The sequence below is a fragment of the Diabrotica undecimpunctata genome, chromosome 8, assembly GCF_040954645.1.
Source record: "Diabrotica undecimpunctata isolate CICGRU chromosome 8, icDiaUnde3, whole genome shotgun sequence".
In the NCBI taxonomy this organism is placed as follows: Eukaryota; Metazoa; Arthropoda; class Insecta; order Coleoptera; family Chrysomelidae; genus Diabrotica; species Diabrotica undecimpunctata.
The window spans coordinates 30,581,504-30,602,051 of record NC_092810.1 but is presented as its reverse complement, the minus strand read 5'-3'; the positions used below and the strand labels follow the sequence as shown (position 1 = coordinate 30,602,051).

General features: G+C 32.3%; 2 protein-coding genes across 2 annotated transcripts in view; one reads left to right on the top strand and one right to left on the bottom strand.

Moving 5' to 3' along the window:
• Positions 1 to 20,548, bottom strand: part of LOC140447373 (serine/threonine-protein kinase S6KL-like) — a 290,169-nt gene that overhangs the window by 69,058 nt on the left and 200,563 nt on the right. The gene's annotated exons all lie outside the window — the stretch shown is intronic.
• On the top strand, positions 605 to 2,595 carry LOC140447369 (uncharacterized). Its single transcript, XM_072539980.1, has 2 exons — positions 605 to 2,201; positions 2,264 to 2,595. The coding sequence occupies exons 1-2, from the start codon at positions 660 to 662 to the stop codon at positions 2,510 to 2,512; spliced, it is 1,791 nt and encodes a 596-aa protein (XP_072396081.1). The 5' UTR covers positions 605 to 659; the 3' UTR covers positions 2,513 to 2,595.

The window sequence follows — 20,548 nt, the reverse complement described above, 5'->3', positions numbered from 1 at the left end:
TATTAAGTACACCTAATTACTTTTTAATCATAGGGTTTTTTCTTTTTGTTCTCTATGTGTCAGAGTTAAAACACACCAGTAAAAGATGACAAACTAAATTTTTACTACCTGTACCTAAATTTTAAAGAATTTTAAAATGTATTTTGTCCGGTATTTTATATTTTTTATGTGTGTTATTAATGTCGAGTGTCTATGCTTTTACAAATAATCTCAACGACTAGTAAGTTGCACTGAAGATTTGTGATATTTTATAAATATTTACATTTTTTTTTTCTTATTACAGTGTCTTGAAAAAGGAATAAAACCATTCCGAAAGCTAGACAAAAAGTCATAAGAGTGTTTCATTAACATCCCGGCCAATTTTCTGACTGCAACCCTAATAAACTGTGTCGTATATATATATATATATATATATATATATATATATATATATATATATATATATATATATATATATATATATATATATATATATATATATTTACAAGCAGCAACAAAATGTATAGATATAGACGACACATTGCTGCTAATGACATAATCAACATGATACATCAATAAACCTATAGACCCATAGATCCATCATAAACAATGGATGACAATTTTTAAACTGTCACTGAAATAACTATCAAAATTTATGTTAATTAATATTCTTTTTTATTATGTTTCCCTATACACATTTTTATAACGAAAATGCTTTTGAATGTTCTGATTTTAGTAGCGGATCAGATGATATGGTTACCTGCGATCCAGATCCATATGTAAAGTTAACAAATCAGTCTACACATATTGAAGAATCTCCTCGATATCAGTTCAAAAATCAAGCTCAATATACACCAGAAACTGATTCGGAGGAATACCGATGCTGCGATTATAAGAAGAAACAGTTAACGAAGGGAAAATTTGGTTTAGCTTACGTCATAGAAACTCCCAAAAAGAAAATTACCGCACCTACTGGTTGGCAAGTGGAATTTGAGGATACGCCTTCAAAAATAATCCAACATTGTGACAAAATGGAAAGATGGGTCAATTGTCCACCTTTAGGAGATTATTCCTCTCGCGAATGTCCAGACACGTGTGCTGAATATATAAAAGGATCCCTTAAACAAAACAAAAATAGATATGGTGACGATAAATTACTTCAGGGCTATTCTAGAAATAATATTTATAATGACGATGAGTTTTGTACGATATGTGATAGATGTAGGGAGATAGATACAATGTATGATACACCAAAGATGGCATATTATAAGAAATCGAATAAAACTGCTAATAAAATAAGAAAGAGTAACGGACAAATTCCTCAAACATGTATTACTTGCCACAATCTACCTTTGGACAGACAGCATCAAGATCTCTTAGGCTATAATATTAGGCCAAATATATATGATGATGCAGATGGTTACCGTGTTAAGGATAATTACACAGATAACAGATATTACAAAGAAGCAACATGTTCCAAAAATTACTGCAATCAGTATAACAGAAGAACTCCAACGAATAAGGTTGTCAACAGTGTTAAGATAGATTTAAGCTGCGCAGATCATCTTAGACGTGGCGATGACTTGGATTACGTACCTAAAAAAGATCAAATAAAACATTCTGTAACCAACAATCAAACTCAGTGTAACAGAAGTTTCGAGAAACAGCAATGTAAGAATGTGTATCAAGGGGGTTGTAAACAACCAAACCATTCTGTAACCAACAATCAAACTCAGTGTGAAAGAAGTATCGAGGAACAGCAATGTAAGAATGGATGTCTAGGGGGTTGTCAACAACCAATAAATATAATTACAATTTGTGACAAAAGAGTTGATAAAGAAAAGGATACAGATACCAAAACTGTCCTGCATTCTGTAGAAACTAACACCTTTGTAGACTTAAGATGTCACGACAAAGAAACTAGTAAAGAAATCAAGCCATTATGTGTCGACAAAGCAGCACAAGGTATGTCTGACAGCAATGTTTTATACAGCAAAGAAAAGATGGTGAGTTCACCTATAAAGAAATTAAATACGCCAGATGTGAAATTAAATACGCCAGATGTAAGCACTGGAATCATACCAGAATTAAAAAAGAGGTTTAAAGAACAAAATGAACAAGTTGAAAACAGGAAAGAAGAACTGAAACCACATGACATTACAAATCTAATCTACGAAAGATTGGAAGAAGAGTTAGATAGTAGAAAACAAAAAGAAAATCCAGTAAGTAAAAGTTAAACCTTATAATACAACAGAACATTCAGAAGATTACTTTACAATTTTAGCCAACTGAAATAGAACCGAACAAAGACAAAACAGACGAATTTAAAATTCTAAATTATAAAAAGTTGACGAAAAAAGAAATTTTTACTGATGACCTGACACCTTTACAAAAAATTAAACTTGCACTGAAAATACAAAAGCGAGAAATCCTTGAATCAAAATTGGCTCAAAATATGCCAAGAGCACCTGAGAATACAGCTATTTTGGCAGAAGAACGGCTTATTAAAATTGTTGAGCCACTAAACCAGTAAAATAACTTATCACTTATTTCAAATTTGTAAATTGGTAACGATAAGTATCTTGTTTAGATTTGTAACATAATAAAGTTATGTATAATTTTTTTAGTTTGTTTAGTTTAGTAGCAAATTATAAATTTTTTGAAAAAGACAGTCAAGATTTGATTTCACGTACAAAGTGTCTATGTATCTGTTTATACGTATTTCGCCCTAATGGGGCTCATCAGAACAGATATTCATAGGCTTTCTCAACGTGAAAAATAAATCTTTTCTGTCTTTAAGAAGCAACACTAAAATGGCTTCGTATAGACGCAAATAGCGACATCTGATAATAAATCCGTAAAATAGTTTCGAAACACAATTCAGATTTTTGCCTTAATCTGAGCCTTCTAAAAATTGCAACGCAAAACAGACGTTGATAAAGATGTTAATAGAGACATGGGGAATCTAAAATTTGCATTCCACGACATGTCTCTTCAACTAAGCAGAAATCCTTAGCGAATTGATTTCTTGTACTCATACAGAGTAGATCCGAATAAAATGAAAAAGACAGTCAAGATTTGATTTCACGTACAAAGTGTCTATGTATCTGTTTATTCAGGTATAAACAGATACATAGACAATTTGTACGTGAAATCAAATCTTGACTGTCTGTTTCATTTTATTCGGATCTACTCTGTATGAGTACAAGAAACCAATTCGCTAAAGATTTCTGCTTAGTTGAGGAGACAGGTCGTGGAATGCAAATTTTAGATTCCCCATGTCTCTATTAACACCTTTATCAACGTCTGTTTTGCCTTGCAATTTTTAGAAGACTCAGATTAAGGCAAAAATCTGAATTGTGTTTCGAAACTATTTTACGGATTTATTATCAGATGTCGCTATTGCGTCCATATCGAAGCCATTTTAGTGTTGCTTCTTAAAGATAGAAAAGATTTATTTTTCACGTTGAGAAAGCCTATGAATAGCTGTTCTGATGAGCCCCATTAGGGCGAAATACGTATAAACAGATACATAGACACTTTGTACGTGAAATCAAATCTTGACTGTCTGTTTCATTTTATTCGGATCTACTCTGTATGAGTACAAGAAACCAATTTGCTAAGGATTTCTGCTTTGTTGAGGAGACATGTCGTGGAATGCAAATTTTAGATTCCCCATGTTTCTATTAACATCATTAGTAGCTTTCTATTAACATGTAGCCATCATTAGTAGGAATAAGCCACGACTAATGGAAGTGTTCAAACAAATTGATCCTGAAGCAAGAAAAAGAGGTCTCAAAATAAACGAAGCAAAAACGAAGTATATGATAGTCCTGACAATGAAAATAATATCACAATAGACAACTATACTATCGAACGAGTGGATGCCTTTACATATCTCGGCACAGAAATAAACCAGAAGAACTCCGTAAGTAGCGAAATTAATGCACGTATTTCCAGCGGGAATCGTACATACTATGCTAATAAAAGATTGATGACATCGAAATTATTAGACAAAAGAACCAAAATGACTATCTACAGAACACTGATTAGACCCGTAGTAACCTATGGATGTGAAACTTGGGTAATGACGAAAAAAGATGAAGCCCAACTCAGGACATTCGAGAGAAAAATACTGAGGAAAGTATATGGCCCGGTACAAGAGGAAGATGGCACATGGAGAATCAGGAGAAACGACGAGGTTAATGAGTTAAATGAAGGTTATGACATTGTAAGATTTGTGAAAAGTCAAAGACTGTCATGGCTGGGACATGTGCAGAGACAAAACGATGCAAAAAACAACAAAGAAAATGTTACAATGGAAGCCCATAGGAAGGCGAAAAAGAGGAAGGCCCAGAACGAGATGGTTGGATGACGTGGAAGACGACCTGAAAACAATGAACATAAGACAATGGAGAAGAAGGGCACAAGAGAGATATGAATGGAAGGATATAGCCAGACAGGCAAAGACCCATCCAGGGTTATGATGACAAAAAAAAAAGAAGAAGAATGTCTCTATTAACATCTTTATCAACATCTGTTTTGCCTTGCAATTTTTAGAAGACTCAGATTAAAGCAGAAATCTGAATTGTGTTTCGAAACTATTTTACGGATTTATAAATTTTTTATTTAGTTTAGCTGTGCTACAATGAAATTATAGTCCAGACAATAGTCTGACAATCTGTACTAGGTGGTCTGATAAGTAACCTTTAATATAAAAACATGTTTTTCTTCTTTTAGATCAATACAACGATCACAGCCATTTTTCTTTATGTTGTCCGAATAATATGATTCTGGAAGCTGAATTTTTTATTTATGAGCCATCTGTTCAGATTGGGGAACACATAATAATCGGTGTTTTAGTTGTCTCTATCCAAACATAAGACGATAACTAAACTTCTAAGTAGTTGATTATAAAAGACGTCGATTAATTAATCTTCGTCGAAGCCAGGTATAGTTCGGTGTTAAAGTAATATTGTAGACTGCAAGTTAAGTAATTTATTTTATTTGAGCACAATTAATGTTACACTTTTTAATATCATAGTTTGTCTTAAAATTGCTAAGTTTAAATAACTACTTTGCTATGCCGAGTATGTACATTTAATATGCAGAGATTCCTCTAAGAGTGCGAGACAATTCTAATTAGGTGTGGGAGAATCAGCCTTTTATAGCAACTTTCAAAGCGAGGAGAGATTTTACATTGTTTTACGGCTTTCTAATTTCAAAATTCAAGAGCAATAAAATATTTTACAACCGGCTATTAAAAGCCCTTTTAATAAGAATATAATAAAAAAAATTCAGATGTAAACATAGAAGTTCGTTTTCAAATTGGTTTTTATAGGGATAAAATGAAGTTTAACCTGGATTAAATGACGCCCTTATTTTGGCGGATCAGCTAGTGTGTAAATAATGTACACAGAACAGACTGATTATATGCAAGTTTGAAAAAGGGTCGGTTCAAGTTGTTTTTTATACGATAAAATAGTTTTTAATATCACGTCGGTTGGTGCCAAAGATATTATGTAAATAATCTTTTCTTAGAATAGATATAAAAGGGTCTGTGATTTATGAGATAATAGACCTGTTAAAAAGACATGTAAGGTAAATATATTACAGAGCTGGTTTATGTTTGTCGACAAAGAAATATATTGAGAGTACTATTAAGAAAGAAATAGGTTTTGTCGACAAAGGAATACGTTAGGACTGTAATAATCGAAGAGGACCAAATCAGGAGAATAAGCCAGATAAAAAAGCAATTCTAAGCCCAATTCATAAATTTTTATCATTATCATAACGCTCTTGTGAGCAGTTGCATTGTCTTGGAAAAACAGCACTTTTTTCTTCTACATATATCGCCACACCGCTGTACAGTAGTCCCCAACGGGATACACGCGTCCCAGTGCTGTTGATCTATGTGTATTCGCTGAGGAACCCCATAATATTTGCAGAATATTATTTCGTGTTATAACTTTTTTTCCAAGGCGAAAAACTCCACGGTTTTGTAAAGAAGTGAAGGAAAAATGTAAAAAAAAATCGGTTGCCTGTAAAATCGGTTTTACGGGCGAAGATTTTACGTGACAACGTCTTTTTCTCGGTAGAGTATTTATTGATATGAATATTATTAAATTGCACAATAGGAACAAGGAATTGAATGAAAATAAGAATTGCACAAATTTTAACTATAATTTATTTGAAAAGTTTTTCGATATATCAATTAGTTGCGGAGATATCGATCATTGAAGTTATTGTTTGCTACCAGTATTTTATATATTTATTTTTTTCAGTTATAAAAAATTACTATTTCCAATTGTGTCTACCAAGTATGGTCACATGTATTTGCCTACATATTAAATAATAATAAGTACAGATAATGTTATGTGACGTTCACTTCTGATTATATATATTTTAATATTTTTAATTTTAAAGAATCAATTTGAAAATCAAAACACTTATTCAGATCGAAGGTTCAAATTTTTGCTAAATAAATTTGAAATTAATTAAAATTTGTAATTATAAATGGTAAAGTTGAAAATTAAAACATTTACTAAAATTGGAATTTGAAATTCTTGCTCAACACAGTTAAATTCTAACTCCGCGCGTGGTGATTGGTCGGTTTAGTTCGTTTGTTTGGTCGCCCTGTTTTGACAGGTTAGAAGTTATAATTTGTTATTTTAAATGTTTGACTAGCAATACGAGCTGTTTCTTCTCAATCGACTGAATTACGATTGATTGCAGAGTGATTTAAACTAATAATTTACTTAACACTATCAACATTTGTCAATAGTATGACATAACCTATAAACTCAGTTTCTCAACTTTTGTGTCAATCTAACAATTAATCAATCAATCATAGTTTACGATAATGAAATATTAGTGTACAATTATTTACCTTTATTGTTGTAGTTGTTGTAAATGACGAATCTAAGCACTCCACATTTTCACTACAGACACAGCTGACGATACTTTAACCACACGTGTGAACTTGTATTATGACGCTTTCTCGGTTTTCCAACGCCAAGCACGCACCGATTCAACGCGCCTAATTCTCTAGTGCCGCGCGCAGAGGACCGATCATGTTTGAGTGGGAGAGAGACGCAAGGCATTCGCCGGTCCGGCGGGCCTCTTTCTCGTTCGGTGACTCACTGTAACAGACGTGAGCGGGCGTTACACTTTTTCTTGAATGACTCCGAGCCACAACCTAATTTAAGACGTTGTCACGTCAAAAGAAAAAAGCTTACCTGAAATACATTTCAACCAAAACACAAGAGGCATACCATAATTACAAGACAATTAGAAACGAAACACATGCACTTGTAAGAAAAATAAAAATGATCACTGGGAACGCTTTTGAAAAGAAATGGAACATGATTTTTACGGTCTGCACTCTTTTTCTAAAGAGTTGCAACTAAATCATTCTCTTTGGTTCCTTAACCAAAAGTTCTGAAACACAAGATGTATTTTTTACAAAGATCTACAAAACACACATAGGCAGAAATAGTATATAGATATAGCCTCGTTGCTCTTCATTAATCTGGTCAAATGTCCCTGATTATGCTATAATTGGTAGGATTCTCATTATTGCATATTGGTATTGTAATTTTAATTCTCCACCAGTCGGGTACTATTTAAAATTTATTAAAAAAAAGGACCCCAATGCTTTCAATTATTTCCCCACCACATTTTAAGAGTTCATTGAATATGCTATTGGGGTCTGGAGCTGTCTTGTTTTTTAATTATCCCTAGTTGCTTATTTATATCATAGGATATCCCTAATTGCTTATTTTGTGATTTCCATATTGCCATCATTACTTTCTTCTGCTTTTATTTCTGTAGGTATAAAATACTGTCCCATTGTAAAGTTCTTTTATATAAGTAGTGCGTTCCTTTATTTTGTTTAGATTTTTATATTCATTAATAGGATTTTTTCTATTTTTAACGTTCTTACGTTTTTCTACAGTTTTCTTCGCGCTATATTTGTATTGGTGGTAGGTGTTATTTTTTTATCGCTACGGTTTATAAGTACATTTTATAAGTATTTCTCCTGATGATTCTTGAAGCTCTCTTGCCATTTCTTTTCTGTCCTACCAGTGACCGGGAGGCCATTGAGTATGTAGTATTTGCCATTGTAAATATTTTTAGAGAAATAATGTGGGTTCTTGTTGCTGCCAAACCTGGAAAAGATTGTGCTTCTTATAGTAATGGCATAGCTGCTGAGACCAGAAAATGTCGAGAAATAATCCTACTCTAAAACGACCAAAAACCTACTCTAATAGTTCCCATACATGCTCATGTACCGGTAAGAAGACTCGGAATCTGACGAAAAATTAAGAATGAAAAAACAGCATATATAAAGAAAGTAATCTATTATAGTAACATCTTAGAAACACCGCAAAAATTCCGATATTATATGAATATGTACAAAAAATTAATGTTTGAATAACTACATTTTAAATATCTTTCTGTGGGGTTTTTCTAAAAAACAGAAAATCCCTGGTTGTTGATAAAACCAATATTATTTTATTAACATAATAAATACTAACATAAGACGCAAAAAACTTTTCCAATATGTTTTCTAAATTTTCTTGTATATTCAACAGGATTTTCTCAGAAACTTTTCCTTTAAATCTAGAAAAATTCTCTTGATTTTTAAATGATTTGTTTTATAATAAAAACAATGCCACTAGTAGACCTGTTTCGAAAGAATCTAAGAGTGAAAATTGTTGGCACTATATAGTGGAAAGGTGTACTCAGGAAGTGTTTAAGATCAGGCCATGGAATTGGGATATCTATATTATAAAAATGATGTGCACCCTATCCTTCATGTAATGGCATACTGGACAAGCCATACAGTATGTAGTCAACATCCCGAGATATGAGCGGGAACACAAAGTGTATCAATACTGATATGGTCAAGAAACATACATGACAGATCATAGGGACCTTCACATTTTACTCTTTTTCAACTTGCCTTGAGTGAAATGACTTTCAACCTCTCTTGTAACTCTCGTTTCTATTAGAGCCTAACTTTCCCAAGAAACAGAAATCATCATCATCATCCAGCCCCATTTTCACATCCATTGTTGGATATAGGCCTCCTCCAAACGTCTCCAGTTCTCTCTATCTCTAGCTGCTGCAATCCAGTTTGTTTCTATTCTCCTTAGGTCGTCGGTCCATCGGGTGGGTGGTCTGCCTCGACTTCGCTTGTCGGCTCTTGGTCTCCACTCCAATAATCTCTTCGTCCATCTTCCGTCTTCCATTCTAGCAACATGTCCAGCATGTCCATGTCCAAGAAACAGAAATATGGCTGATAAATACAACGCCTTCTAGTATCGACGCTCAATAAAGGAACAGGGGTGCTAAGAATCTCCCGATCAACTAGAAGCACGAATAAATTTTCCAAATAAAGAAAAATAGGTACATGGAATATAACAAGCATATGCAAATCAGGAAAGGTTTACAACACCATAAGAGAAATGAAGCGGCTAAATCTAAGTGTAGAATATAGTATAAGTATATCGAAAGAAATAGATAAAGCTGTAAAAAACGACTGATCCTGCTCAGAAGTCTTCCAATTCTCAGACAGAGTACCAGTGTTATAATAATAATAATAATAATAAAAACCAAAGTACAACATACATTTCTACAAACAATATGTCTTTGCTTACTCTGATGATTGCTTACTCTGCATTCCGGATCATGAAATCGATTATACTCTTCAAATGTTCAATAACATTCAATTTACTTATGAACTAAAAAAAAACAAGAAAATTACTTTTCTTGGCTTAAGTTTAGAGTATAGAAACAATAATCGACTGAGAACAACTACCTAACTGGTTTACAAAAGATGTTTGGTCCGGAAGATAAAATTTTAATACCAACGCACCTACAACCCACAAAAGAAGTGTTCAGTCTTACTGACAGAGCAATTCCAGAACCATTTGGGCAATAACACTAGAAATACTTGCACCCATTGTACATCCATCCATTTGTTGGTATATTTCGTCCTTATATAAAAAGTATGTTGAGTTTAACGTTAACACTACAGATGATTGGAATTCTTGCAAGACTTGGAAGAATCTGTCATGAGTCATTTAGATTTTAATATACCATTCTTCTACCGTTATATCGATGACTGTATCTGTGCTATTCCAACAAATAAAATAACCGAAATTTTAGACATTTTCAACAGCTACCATCCAAAACTAAATTTTACTATAGAAATTGAACAAAATAATAAAATAAATTTTCTGGATATCACCTTACATCGCATAAACAATACAGTAAAAACCATGTGGTTTACAAAAGAAACATGGTCTTCACGATATCTTAACTACAATTCTCATCATCCATTTTCCCATAAGAAGTCTGTAATTATGTCTTGCAGATAAATCTATACAACTAACAGATCCAAAATACAGACCAACTGCAATAAAAAAAGCAAAAAATGCCCTTCTAAAGAATGCATATTCCGAACATCTAATCGAAACTATTTTCAAATCAAGACTTAATAAATTTTATAACAACACAAATAACAACAAACCCAAAAGTATCAAAACTAATTACACAACTCTTCCATATATAAAAGGTTTATCCGAACAATTAACAAATCTTTTAGCCAAACATAATATAACAGTGGCAACAACCTTTTAAATAAATATTTCACAAAACTAAAAACACAAACTCCAAAACTTAAAAAATCACATGTTGTTTACGAGATACCATGTATTTACTGTGAAGGTGTCTATATTGGTCAAACTAGTCAACTGCTTCAATCCAGAATTCGTTCTCACAAATATGACAAGAACAACGTCACTGCGCTCACAAAACATGAAAGTGAGAAGAAGCATAAATTTGATTTTGAAAACATCAAAATTTTAAAAACAGAACAAAAGAAAAAGAAGAGGTAGATATACGAATCAATAGAAATAAAAAGAAATACCAACGCAATAAATGACAAAAAGATACACAAAACCTAAATAAAATATATTTTAATCTGATTTAAATAATAATGAATATAACACTAAAATGATATACTAATGACAGTAAAGCATGGGATGTCAGATTTCAACTTTTATTTGTCAGTATTTGTTTGTGTCCCGTTTTACGTTCTGGTAAGTCATATACAGGGTGGTCCTTAAGTAATTGTACAAAAAGAAACAGTAGATTCTACACTTTAAAATATAACGATTTAAGCCAAATTGCTTTAATAAAATGTTGATATTAAGAAAGATACAGGGTGTTAAAGTGCAAAATTAAAATTTTAATGTTCGCTATAACTTTCATGTTTGTAAACTTTTATGTATAAAAATTTACAACTGGGTACTTTTAAATATGAGAAATTTTAATCTGATGTACATTTTGATGTAGCTAATAGAGGGCGCCACATATGCCACATATGTGGCATAAATTTGCACTTAACTTTTTTGCTCTTTAAGTTACCTGTATTTGTGACAATAAATATTAAAGATACATTATTTTAACAAAAAAAAGGTATACTTGTTAATAACTTCAAAACTCAACAGTTTTCTAGATAATCGCATTTTAAAAATCAGCTGCATAATTCTGATTTACGGCAATTACTCCAGGCAACGAAGGAAAAATAAACAAAAACAGTAATACTTCTGACTTTTGGTATAAAATACCTTTAACTAAAGTTAATAGTTAACGAAATATTAAATAAAATAAATATATCAGCAGGATAATTAATAATAGGATTTGACAAAATACCAGAATAATGGGATTTTACATCAAACATTTTACTTCTTCTTCTTCTTCTACGGCACTACAGCCCAAAATGAGCCTTGGCCTCCTTTATTTTTTGCCTCCACCCTTGTCTGTCTGTGGCTGCTCTTCTCCATACACGGACTCCTAAAAGTGCTTGTGCGTCGCTGCTTACTGTGTCTTCCCAGCGCTTTCTTGGCTTTCCAACTGGTCTCTTTCCCTGCATTCTGGCGTTCAGTGCTCGTTTTGGTAGCCTATCCTCTCCCATTCGTATCACATGTCCGGCCTATTGCAATCTTTGTATTCTATTGAAGTCTGACAGTGGTACATCTTTATAAAGTTGATAAAGCTCGTTGTTGTATTGACTTTTTACGCTTTATGTTAAATTAAAGTCATAATCAAAACATTTTGTTTACAAACCAAATTAAAAAATAGTTAAACTCAATAACATAACTTTTTGTCAAAGTAAGTGTTCGATATGTCCACCATTTTCTTTAATTTATTTGTCATAATATTCCATAAAAGATCGTTTCATATTAAATAGCATCATTGGGTCTAAAGAAACTGCTGCAGTATTTATTTCTTCCCATAGTTGGTTGCGAATGTTTATGGGATTCTTATAAACACGTTGATTTAATGCGCCCCATACACCAAAATCAAGTGGATTAAATTCTGGGCTACGTGGTGGCTATAATGTATAATGGATGAATATATTATTTTGGCTACATATCGAAACCTTATGGTATATTGTAGAACTACACCTTATGTGTCGCAGAGGTTAAATAATGTATTAAACTGTGATATATCTCGTTCATTGGTTACTTATATCCACACGGAATAACCTATCGATGGCATTAGTTAATTATATGATTAAATTACAACTTACGAGTAACTATAATTACATCTCGAACAAATGGACTATTATGATTTACTAACGAACTAATATTATGCTGAACTAAATTGCCTGTGTGTTTACTGTGAAATGAATAATAAGTATTCTTTTGGGATTTTTTATGAAATAAATAATTATATCAAAATCTCACCACATTGCCAAGGAATATGACTACCACGACAAATTCAACGTTCAGAAAAGTTGTGTATGTTCTCACTGCCTTCTCTCTAGAATATGGAGGTATACCATCTTGCATAAATCACATATTTTGGGTTTTTAGGATTTTACAATAAAGAAAAAGTTATACAACTCCAGTATAGAAACTTAAGAAGCGATAGAAAAGGGAAATTGTAAACATAATGACGGCCAACGTCTGAATACGGACACTACACCTAAAGAAGATGAAGAATCTTTTCTCCAATAAGACATTTAGCAGCCATAACAAAGCCTTTTGTGATGTAACATTATCATCTTTGAGTTGTTTTCATAAGAATAAACTTTGAATTATACTTATCTACAGATATTCAGTGCTTTACCGCACAAATATTATTATGCAGCTGACTTATAAAATGCGATTCTCTCGAAAACGGTTGAATTTTGAGGTTACTAACAAGTATACCTTTTCTTTGTAAAAATAATGTATATTTAATATTTTTTAACACAAATAGAGCTGACTTAAAGAGCAAAAAAGTTACGCGCAAATTTATGCCACACATGTGACATATGTGGCGGCCTCTATCAGTTACATTAAAGTATGTATAAAATTATAATTTATCCTACTTAAAAGCATCCAATTGTAAATTTTTGTCTAAAAATATTTACAAACGTAAAAGTTATAGCGAAAAATAAAATTTTAAATTTCCACTTTAACACCCTGTATCTTTCTTAACATCAACATTTTATTAAAGCAAGTTGACTTAAATCGTAATATTTTAAAGTGCAGAATCTACGGTTTCTGTTTGTACAATTACTTAAGGACCACCCTGTATATACATATTTTACAATAACTGTTTGTCCTTATACATGTACATTTTAGAATCTTGACAAAGGCAAGGGTTTCCTGCCGAAACGTTGATTGCTATGGAAAATAAAATCTATTTCCACATGTAATATATATTTTATTGAACCTAAACCCAAGAAATACAAATTTTATATTAAATATAGTACGGTTCAAGAAACTCAAAACTAATATAAAAATTTTTTTATTATTAGTTTTATTAGTAATAAAAGCTTTTCAAATATAAAAAATGGGAGCATTACTTATTGCTTGCACTACTAATTGTCAGTTATAAATAAAGAATTTCAATTATTTTATTTTTTTTTAATTTTATTTTATAAAATACCGGTAATAATCATTCAATACAATGGTATATTTTTCCTTCGAAAGAAACAACTCACAAGTGGTTCGATCCAAGGACTTTAGAATCATAACAACAGAAGATTATACCCTCGCAAATAAGTGCTTGAAACATTTTTATACTCGGGGTAATAATAATGTATCGATGGTAGAATCATTGGTGCCGACATTGTTTTGGTAGCGTCACCAGTGGCGCCTGGCTAGAGGATGGCTAATGTCAAGACGCCGAGTGTTATCGTCTTATGCTTTACAACATGTTTATCAAAAATATTCTTTTGTTAAAGGCATCCGTGAAAAGCACTTACACAGATACGGATTTGCTTCATATCCGTCGTTGTTGATAAGTTTTTACTTAGTCAGTCGATAACATTTTTTAATATAGGTATGTACAAAACAACTCTTATAATTTAACTGATATCAATTTTTTAAATGTTTTGATTATGTTTAGAGACAGTTAATAGAAACAGTACCTATGTAATATGAATAGTTAACAAATATTGACTCAGAGTATTTGTGTTATCTATTGTAATGTAAATACTCAGTCAATAGTCCAGGAAACTCAATGGAAAATACTAAACTGTTAAATTTGTGCTTCCCTAATTATTTTACTTCAAAATTCATAAAATATTATTTGTCATCATCTGTAGCAAAAATACTGGGGTGTATAGGAGGAGAGAGGTATAAGAAGAGTGGTCTATATATATATGGGATAAAATAGATAACAATTAAGTAAAGAAGCATGGAAAAAAAATATTGAACGGAATGTAGCTAGGCTAGCAATGTAGGCAAGAGAATGAACACTAGAAACTCAAGGATGGATACGGCCAATTTGCATGCCTTTTAAAGACAGTAAATCAGAAAAATATGTATGATGGATAGAAAAGAAGATAAGAAAAATGAATAGATATAATGAAAATTAACAAAGAAAACAAATTGAGGGCGCCAGAAAAGGGATACTACTCTAAAAAGAGTAACGGTCACTCTTCCAGGTATCGTATACTGCTAATATTAATTAAAGTTGATGTAATAAACAAAAATGCTGTAAATGTAAAAAGGTAAGGAAATATTAATAAAAAATTATATGCAAAACAAATTCAAGTTTATTAAATAATATAACTTCTTAGATTTTGACAATCTCTAATTTACCAAAAAGTATATGAAAATTTCACAATATAATATTATAACGGAAATGTTGAGAACAACTATAACAAAAAGTTGAAAACTACACAGAATAACTCTGATATAGAGTGTACAACCTACATCCAGGTTAAAACAACCTTAAACAAAATAATGCTAACGTTGGAAGAACGTATAGCCAAGTAACTATATCATACTAACCTACAATATGACCAACAATATTGTTAAACAACTCAACTAATGTTAAATTCAAATATAAACAAAATAATACATAAATGGGAACAAGCCAAGTTAAACAATTGAAACGGTCTATTATCCTGAAGGGATAATAACCAGAGTTAATAACACAAGATGAAATATAAAAGAAATTAGTTAAGTAAACAAATAATGAAATAATTAAAGTTAATAATGAAATAATTAAAGTTAATAATGAAATAAATGGTTAATACAAAAAAACAATGGAAGATAATCTGGGTAGAATTTGAGCTCAAACTTACCGATACCTTACACCAAGGGGAGTTATATTAATTAATATACATATATATATATATATATATATATATATATATATATATGTTATAAAAAAAAACCTATAACTGGTGAAACAAGATATATATATATATATATATATATATATATATATATATATATATATATATATATATATATATATATATATATATATATATATATATATATATATATATATATATATATATAGTTCTGAAGCAAAAACCAACTGTCCTCCTAGGTGAAACAGTTGTCTGGAAGGATACTCCCGAATGGCTTCGGTGTCCCAGCGAAGTCCTCCTTGAGGTCCGAAATTAGCACGGAGCTGGTGCTAATTGGCTCAGTTCCGATGATTACGGCCCTGCCCTACCTCTAGGTGCAGGCTGGAGAAAAAATGAGGGTGGAGTAGACAATACTCCCTGGCTTGTCCCAATGACCCTGATTCTGATAGAGTTGAAGTGGTACTCTCCCTCGGATGTTCTGAGGGAAGTTTATAATTCCATGGGAGGTGGCAGATAGCTAATCAATTCCGTGCTAGAAATTTCACTTCAACCTCCCGAGTTTCCGAAAACACCGTCAATTAAATTGTTATGGTTATACTTGGAATATTTAACTTCTTGAAGTGAAGGAAATTCTATGCATTAATTGGATTTTCTTTCGCTAACTACCACCTTTGTACCACTTCAAACTCTCGATCAAAAGTGAATTGTAATTCACAGTTTGTTAACCAAGTTAACTAAGAGCCAGTTTCTACTCCCCCTAATCTCCTGTCATCTCTTTGGTTCGCAATGGTACCAAATTAGATCAGAGTGACAACTTGAATTATTAAAAATACACACTTAATGGGCAAATGAACACTTAAAGTTAGGCAACCCATACTACATCTCTGAAATTATTTTAATATAAATTGTTTATTATTTTAATATAAATTGTAATAAAAGTAACGACTGTTACACATCATCATCTTTGGCTCTACAACCCTGTGTGGGTCTTGGCCTGTTCAAGAATTAGTCTCCATTCCCCCTATCTTTCGCCCTGGCTTTCCAATTTCTGACCCCTAGATTGTTCAAGTCATCTTCGACTTGAGTTTTAAATCTAGATCTTGGCCTGCCTCTCTTCCTGATTCCTACTGGCTCTTGATGTAATATCTGTCTTTGGGGTCTCCAGTGTTCATTCTTTCAAGGTGTCCTAACTACCTTAGTCTATTAATTTTAACAGACCGGACGATGTTGCATATTCATAGCATTGATACAACTCAAAATTGTAGCGCCTACGCCATATCCCGCTTTCTTGTACTCCTCCGTATATGTGCCTAAGTATTATTCTTTCAAAGCGGCCTAACAGTTCTTCGTCGCTTTTTACCATAGTCCATGTTTCTGACGCTTATGTCAGGATAGGTTTAATAAGAGTTTCATATATTAGTATCTTGGTTTTTCTGTTGATTATGGGTGATGTTAAGAGTTGCTTTAGTCCAAAGTAAGCTCTGTTCGCCAGGTATATTCTTCTCTTAATTTCTACGCTTACTAGGTTGCTGTTATTTAGTTGTGTTCTAAGATATATAAACTCCGAGACCCCTTCGAATGTGTGTTCTTCTGTCACCAGATCTTGCGGTGCCGCTATTTGTGTGCTGTTCGTGACCTTCATGTATTTTGTTATGGATACGTTGACCTGCAGTCCCATTGTCTTCGCGGCTTTTTCTAATGTTTCAAGAGCCTATATCAGGTCTCTTTTTATCCGTGTTACTATGCCAATGTCATCTGCGTAGACCAATATCTGTTCACTTCTATTGATGATCGTACTTTCGGTTGTTATGACCGATTTCTCTATGGCTCTTTCTAACGCGATGTTAAACAATAGGCACGATAGACTGTGTCCCTGGCGTAATCGAGTATGTGTTTGAAAAGACCTTGACACTCTGTTTTGTACCTTGACTTTGCACTAAACTTTCGAAAAAGTTGCGTTTACCAATGTTATTAGATGCGACGGAATATCTAGTTCTGTCATGGCATTATAAAGTGCGCTTCTGTCTACACTGTCATAAGCGCTTTTAAAATCTATGAAGAGGTGGTGGGTATCGATTCCATATTCATATGTCTTTTCTAAGGTTTGTCTGAGAAGGAAAATCTGATCAATTGTTGACCTTTCTTTTCGAAGTCCACATTGGTATTTGCCTATTTTTTCCTCAGTATATACTAGTAAACAATCATAAAGTATATAAGCCAGTACTTTGTAAGCCCTATTTAAGAGGGTAATGCCTCGATAGTTGTCACATATTAGTGGATCTCCTTTTCATGTGAATAGGTATTATGATACCTACATTCCAACAGTCTGGGAGTTTTCCTTCTCTCCAAATAGATGCAACAAGTTGTATCATGTATTTTTTAGCGCGTTTGCTCCATACTTGACCAGCTTAGGGAGTATACCATCTTCTCCAGGGGATTTGTCCTTTTTTAACCTTTTTCTTGCATTGGCAACTTCTTCTTCTGTTGGTATATTATTTTTCTCCCTCTCATCGTCTACGTCTCCACTGTGGCCATTTATTTCAGTCACTTCTCGGTTGTATATATTTAATTTCTCAGCAAAATTCTCTGCCCATCTCTCCACTATTTGATCCGGCTCATTGATAATTTCGGGTTCCTTACTTTTTATTAATTTCTAGTAAATTTTTAGTACAATAATATTTTGAAATAAAATTTGTAGAGGACTGAAATCTGTATTAAAACAGATCTTAAAATTGTTCTACGAATTAAGCACATTCCAAAATTTTGCAAAAATATAATACATTTGCCAGACTATTGTTGTAAAAGTTAGACCACACGTAGTGCAGAATGTGTATAACGGGTTGCGTTTTTTCAGTCAATAATTTTATTTTATGATTTAGTGTTTAATATTTATTAAAGTTAGTGAAATGTATTCAGCTAAGGGAAAAATCAGCAATAATGTTTTATTCAGGCAATAGTGCGAGCACTGTCAGATCTTTATTTAGCGTTTCTATTAGACCAATTTCAGGTTATATAACAATTGAAAGGAGTTTTAAAAAGTTTGAAAATACTGGGACCGTGATGCCTAGTAACTCTACATTTTTATTATTTAAAGAATAAAAACAATTTTTGATAATTTTTAAACATAAAACTATAATCATGAATGTGTTGCTTGTGTGAGTCCATTTCAAAAGGTAAAAGAAATAATAAATTAGACTTACTCACAATCAATTTAATTTAACTAATCAGACGACCGGTTTCGCTTTCTACAATATGCAAAGCATCTTCAGGTCACGATACAAAGTTAAATAAATGATGCCGGTACTCTATTAATTGATGGTTGAAAGAACATGGTTCCAACTATCTTGTATTGTTGATTGGAGAACTCAAGTCAACTATTGTAATTGTTTAACAGTAAACGGGGAAGTTCTTGAGGAGACAGATTTTATCCAATGAAGTAGAGATAGGTAAATGTAATTGTTTGTTTGATGAAAGTAATGTTCTATACCATTAAGTTCTTTAAAGTTATTTATATTTATTCTGGAGATATATTTATGAAATGTGTGTTATTTATTGAGATTTTTATTTTTGTTTTGGAAGGTGACAGTTGTGAGACAATAAAATCTGTCTCCTCAAGAACTTCCCCGTTTACTGTTAAACAATTACAATAGTTGACTTGAGTTCTCCAATCAACAATACAAAATAGTTTGAACCATGTTCTTTCAACCATCAATTAATAGAGTACCGGCATCATTTATTTAACTTTGTATCGTGACCTGAAGATGATTTGCATATTGTAGAAAGCGAAACCGGTCGTCTGATTAGTTAAATTAAATTGATTGTGAGTAAGTCTAATTTATTATTTCTTTTACCTTTATAAAACTATAACAAATGTTCAAACAATCCGCCATTTTGTACTAAGCAGTATCCTAATCGATTGTAAAATTCTCGTCTAACATTATCCAGAACGTGAGGCGTTATTTTTGTGAACTCTTCATTAATTCGCCTTTTTAATGATTCAATAGTTTTAAGAAATTCCTGAACCTTCCGACTATTGTGCTCAGAGCACCCAACCATTTAAAATCTAATTTCTTTTTCATTTGCCCTTACATTTACAAATATGGGTAAAATCTCTTCTTGTAGCAAGTCCAAAAACTTTTCAGAATTTAAATTATCCTCAGGCTATATTGGTCACCAAATCCTATAATTTTGAACATTTGTTTCATTTGTTAAGCTGTTTGTTCTTGTAAGCTGAAACTGACTGTCAGAAAAAATTTTCGACCTTTCTTTTAACCAGACTGGGCTATATGTTTTTTTAATTAATTTTTAATTAGAATCAAATTTTCTTAATAACGATTCTGCCAAATATTATGTTATGCAGACGACGCCGAATCATTCCAATAATTACCGAATCATTTCGATAACAATAAAAGTGCGCTTTTTACGAGATATGCGGGAATTCCTGCGGAACAAAGTGTGCCAGTACAATCCCGTCCCGGGACAACATGCGGGACATAGTGGGGGCGGGACGTCCCGCGTGGATTCCTATATACTGCACGTTTTAAACATATGCCTTTTTTCGTTTTTGTCGTAGTTAGTCCCCAAATTTTTCCAGTTCCATCGTTAATCTCCTCTGATAATCTTCGTTTATCTTATTTACAATATTTTAGTAGTTAATTGATTTTTTTATTAGTGCATACTTTTGAACGCTTTCGAATGAACATTAAATGTTCTTGCAATGATCGTATAATAGCGGAAAGAGGTTTTGTAAATAAAAAATGAATTCACAGTTACCAAGTCAACAAACCCACTTTGATGATTTTAGAGTCTGAAAAAGTTTCACGCAAATTAATAATTTAATTTTTAATAATGAACTGAATGTAAGTACGAAAATATTTGTCTAATTTGTCTAGATTAGTACTCGGCTACTCTTAAACGGTACTCTTAACGTCTTCTAGTTAGCTGAAGAGA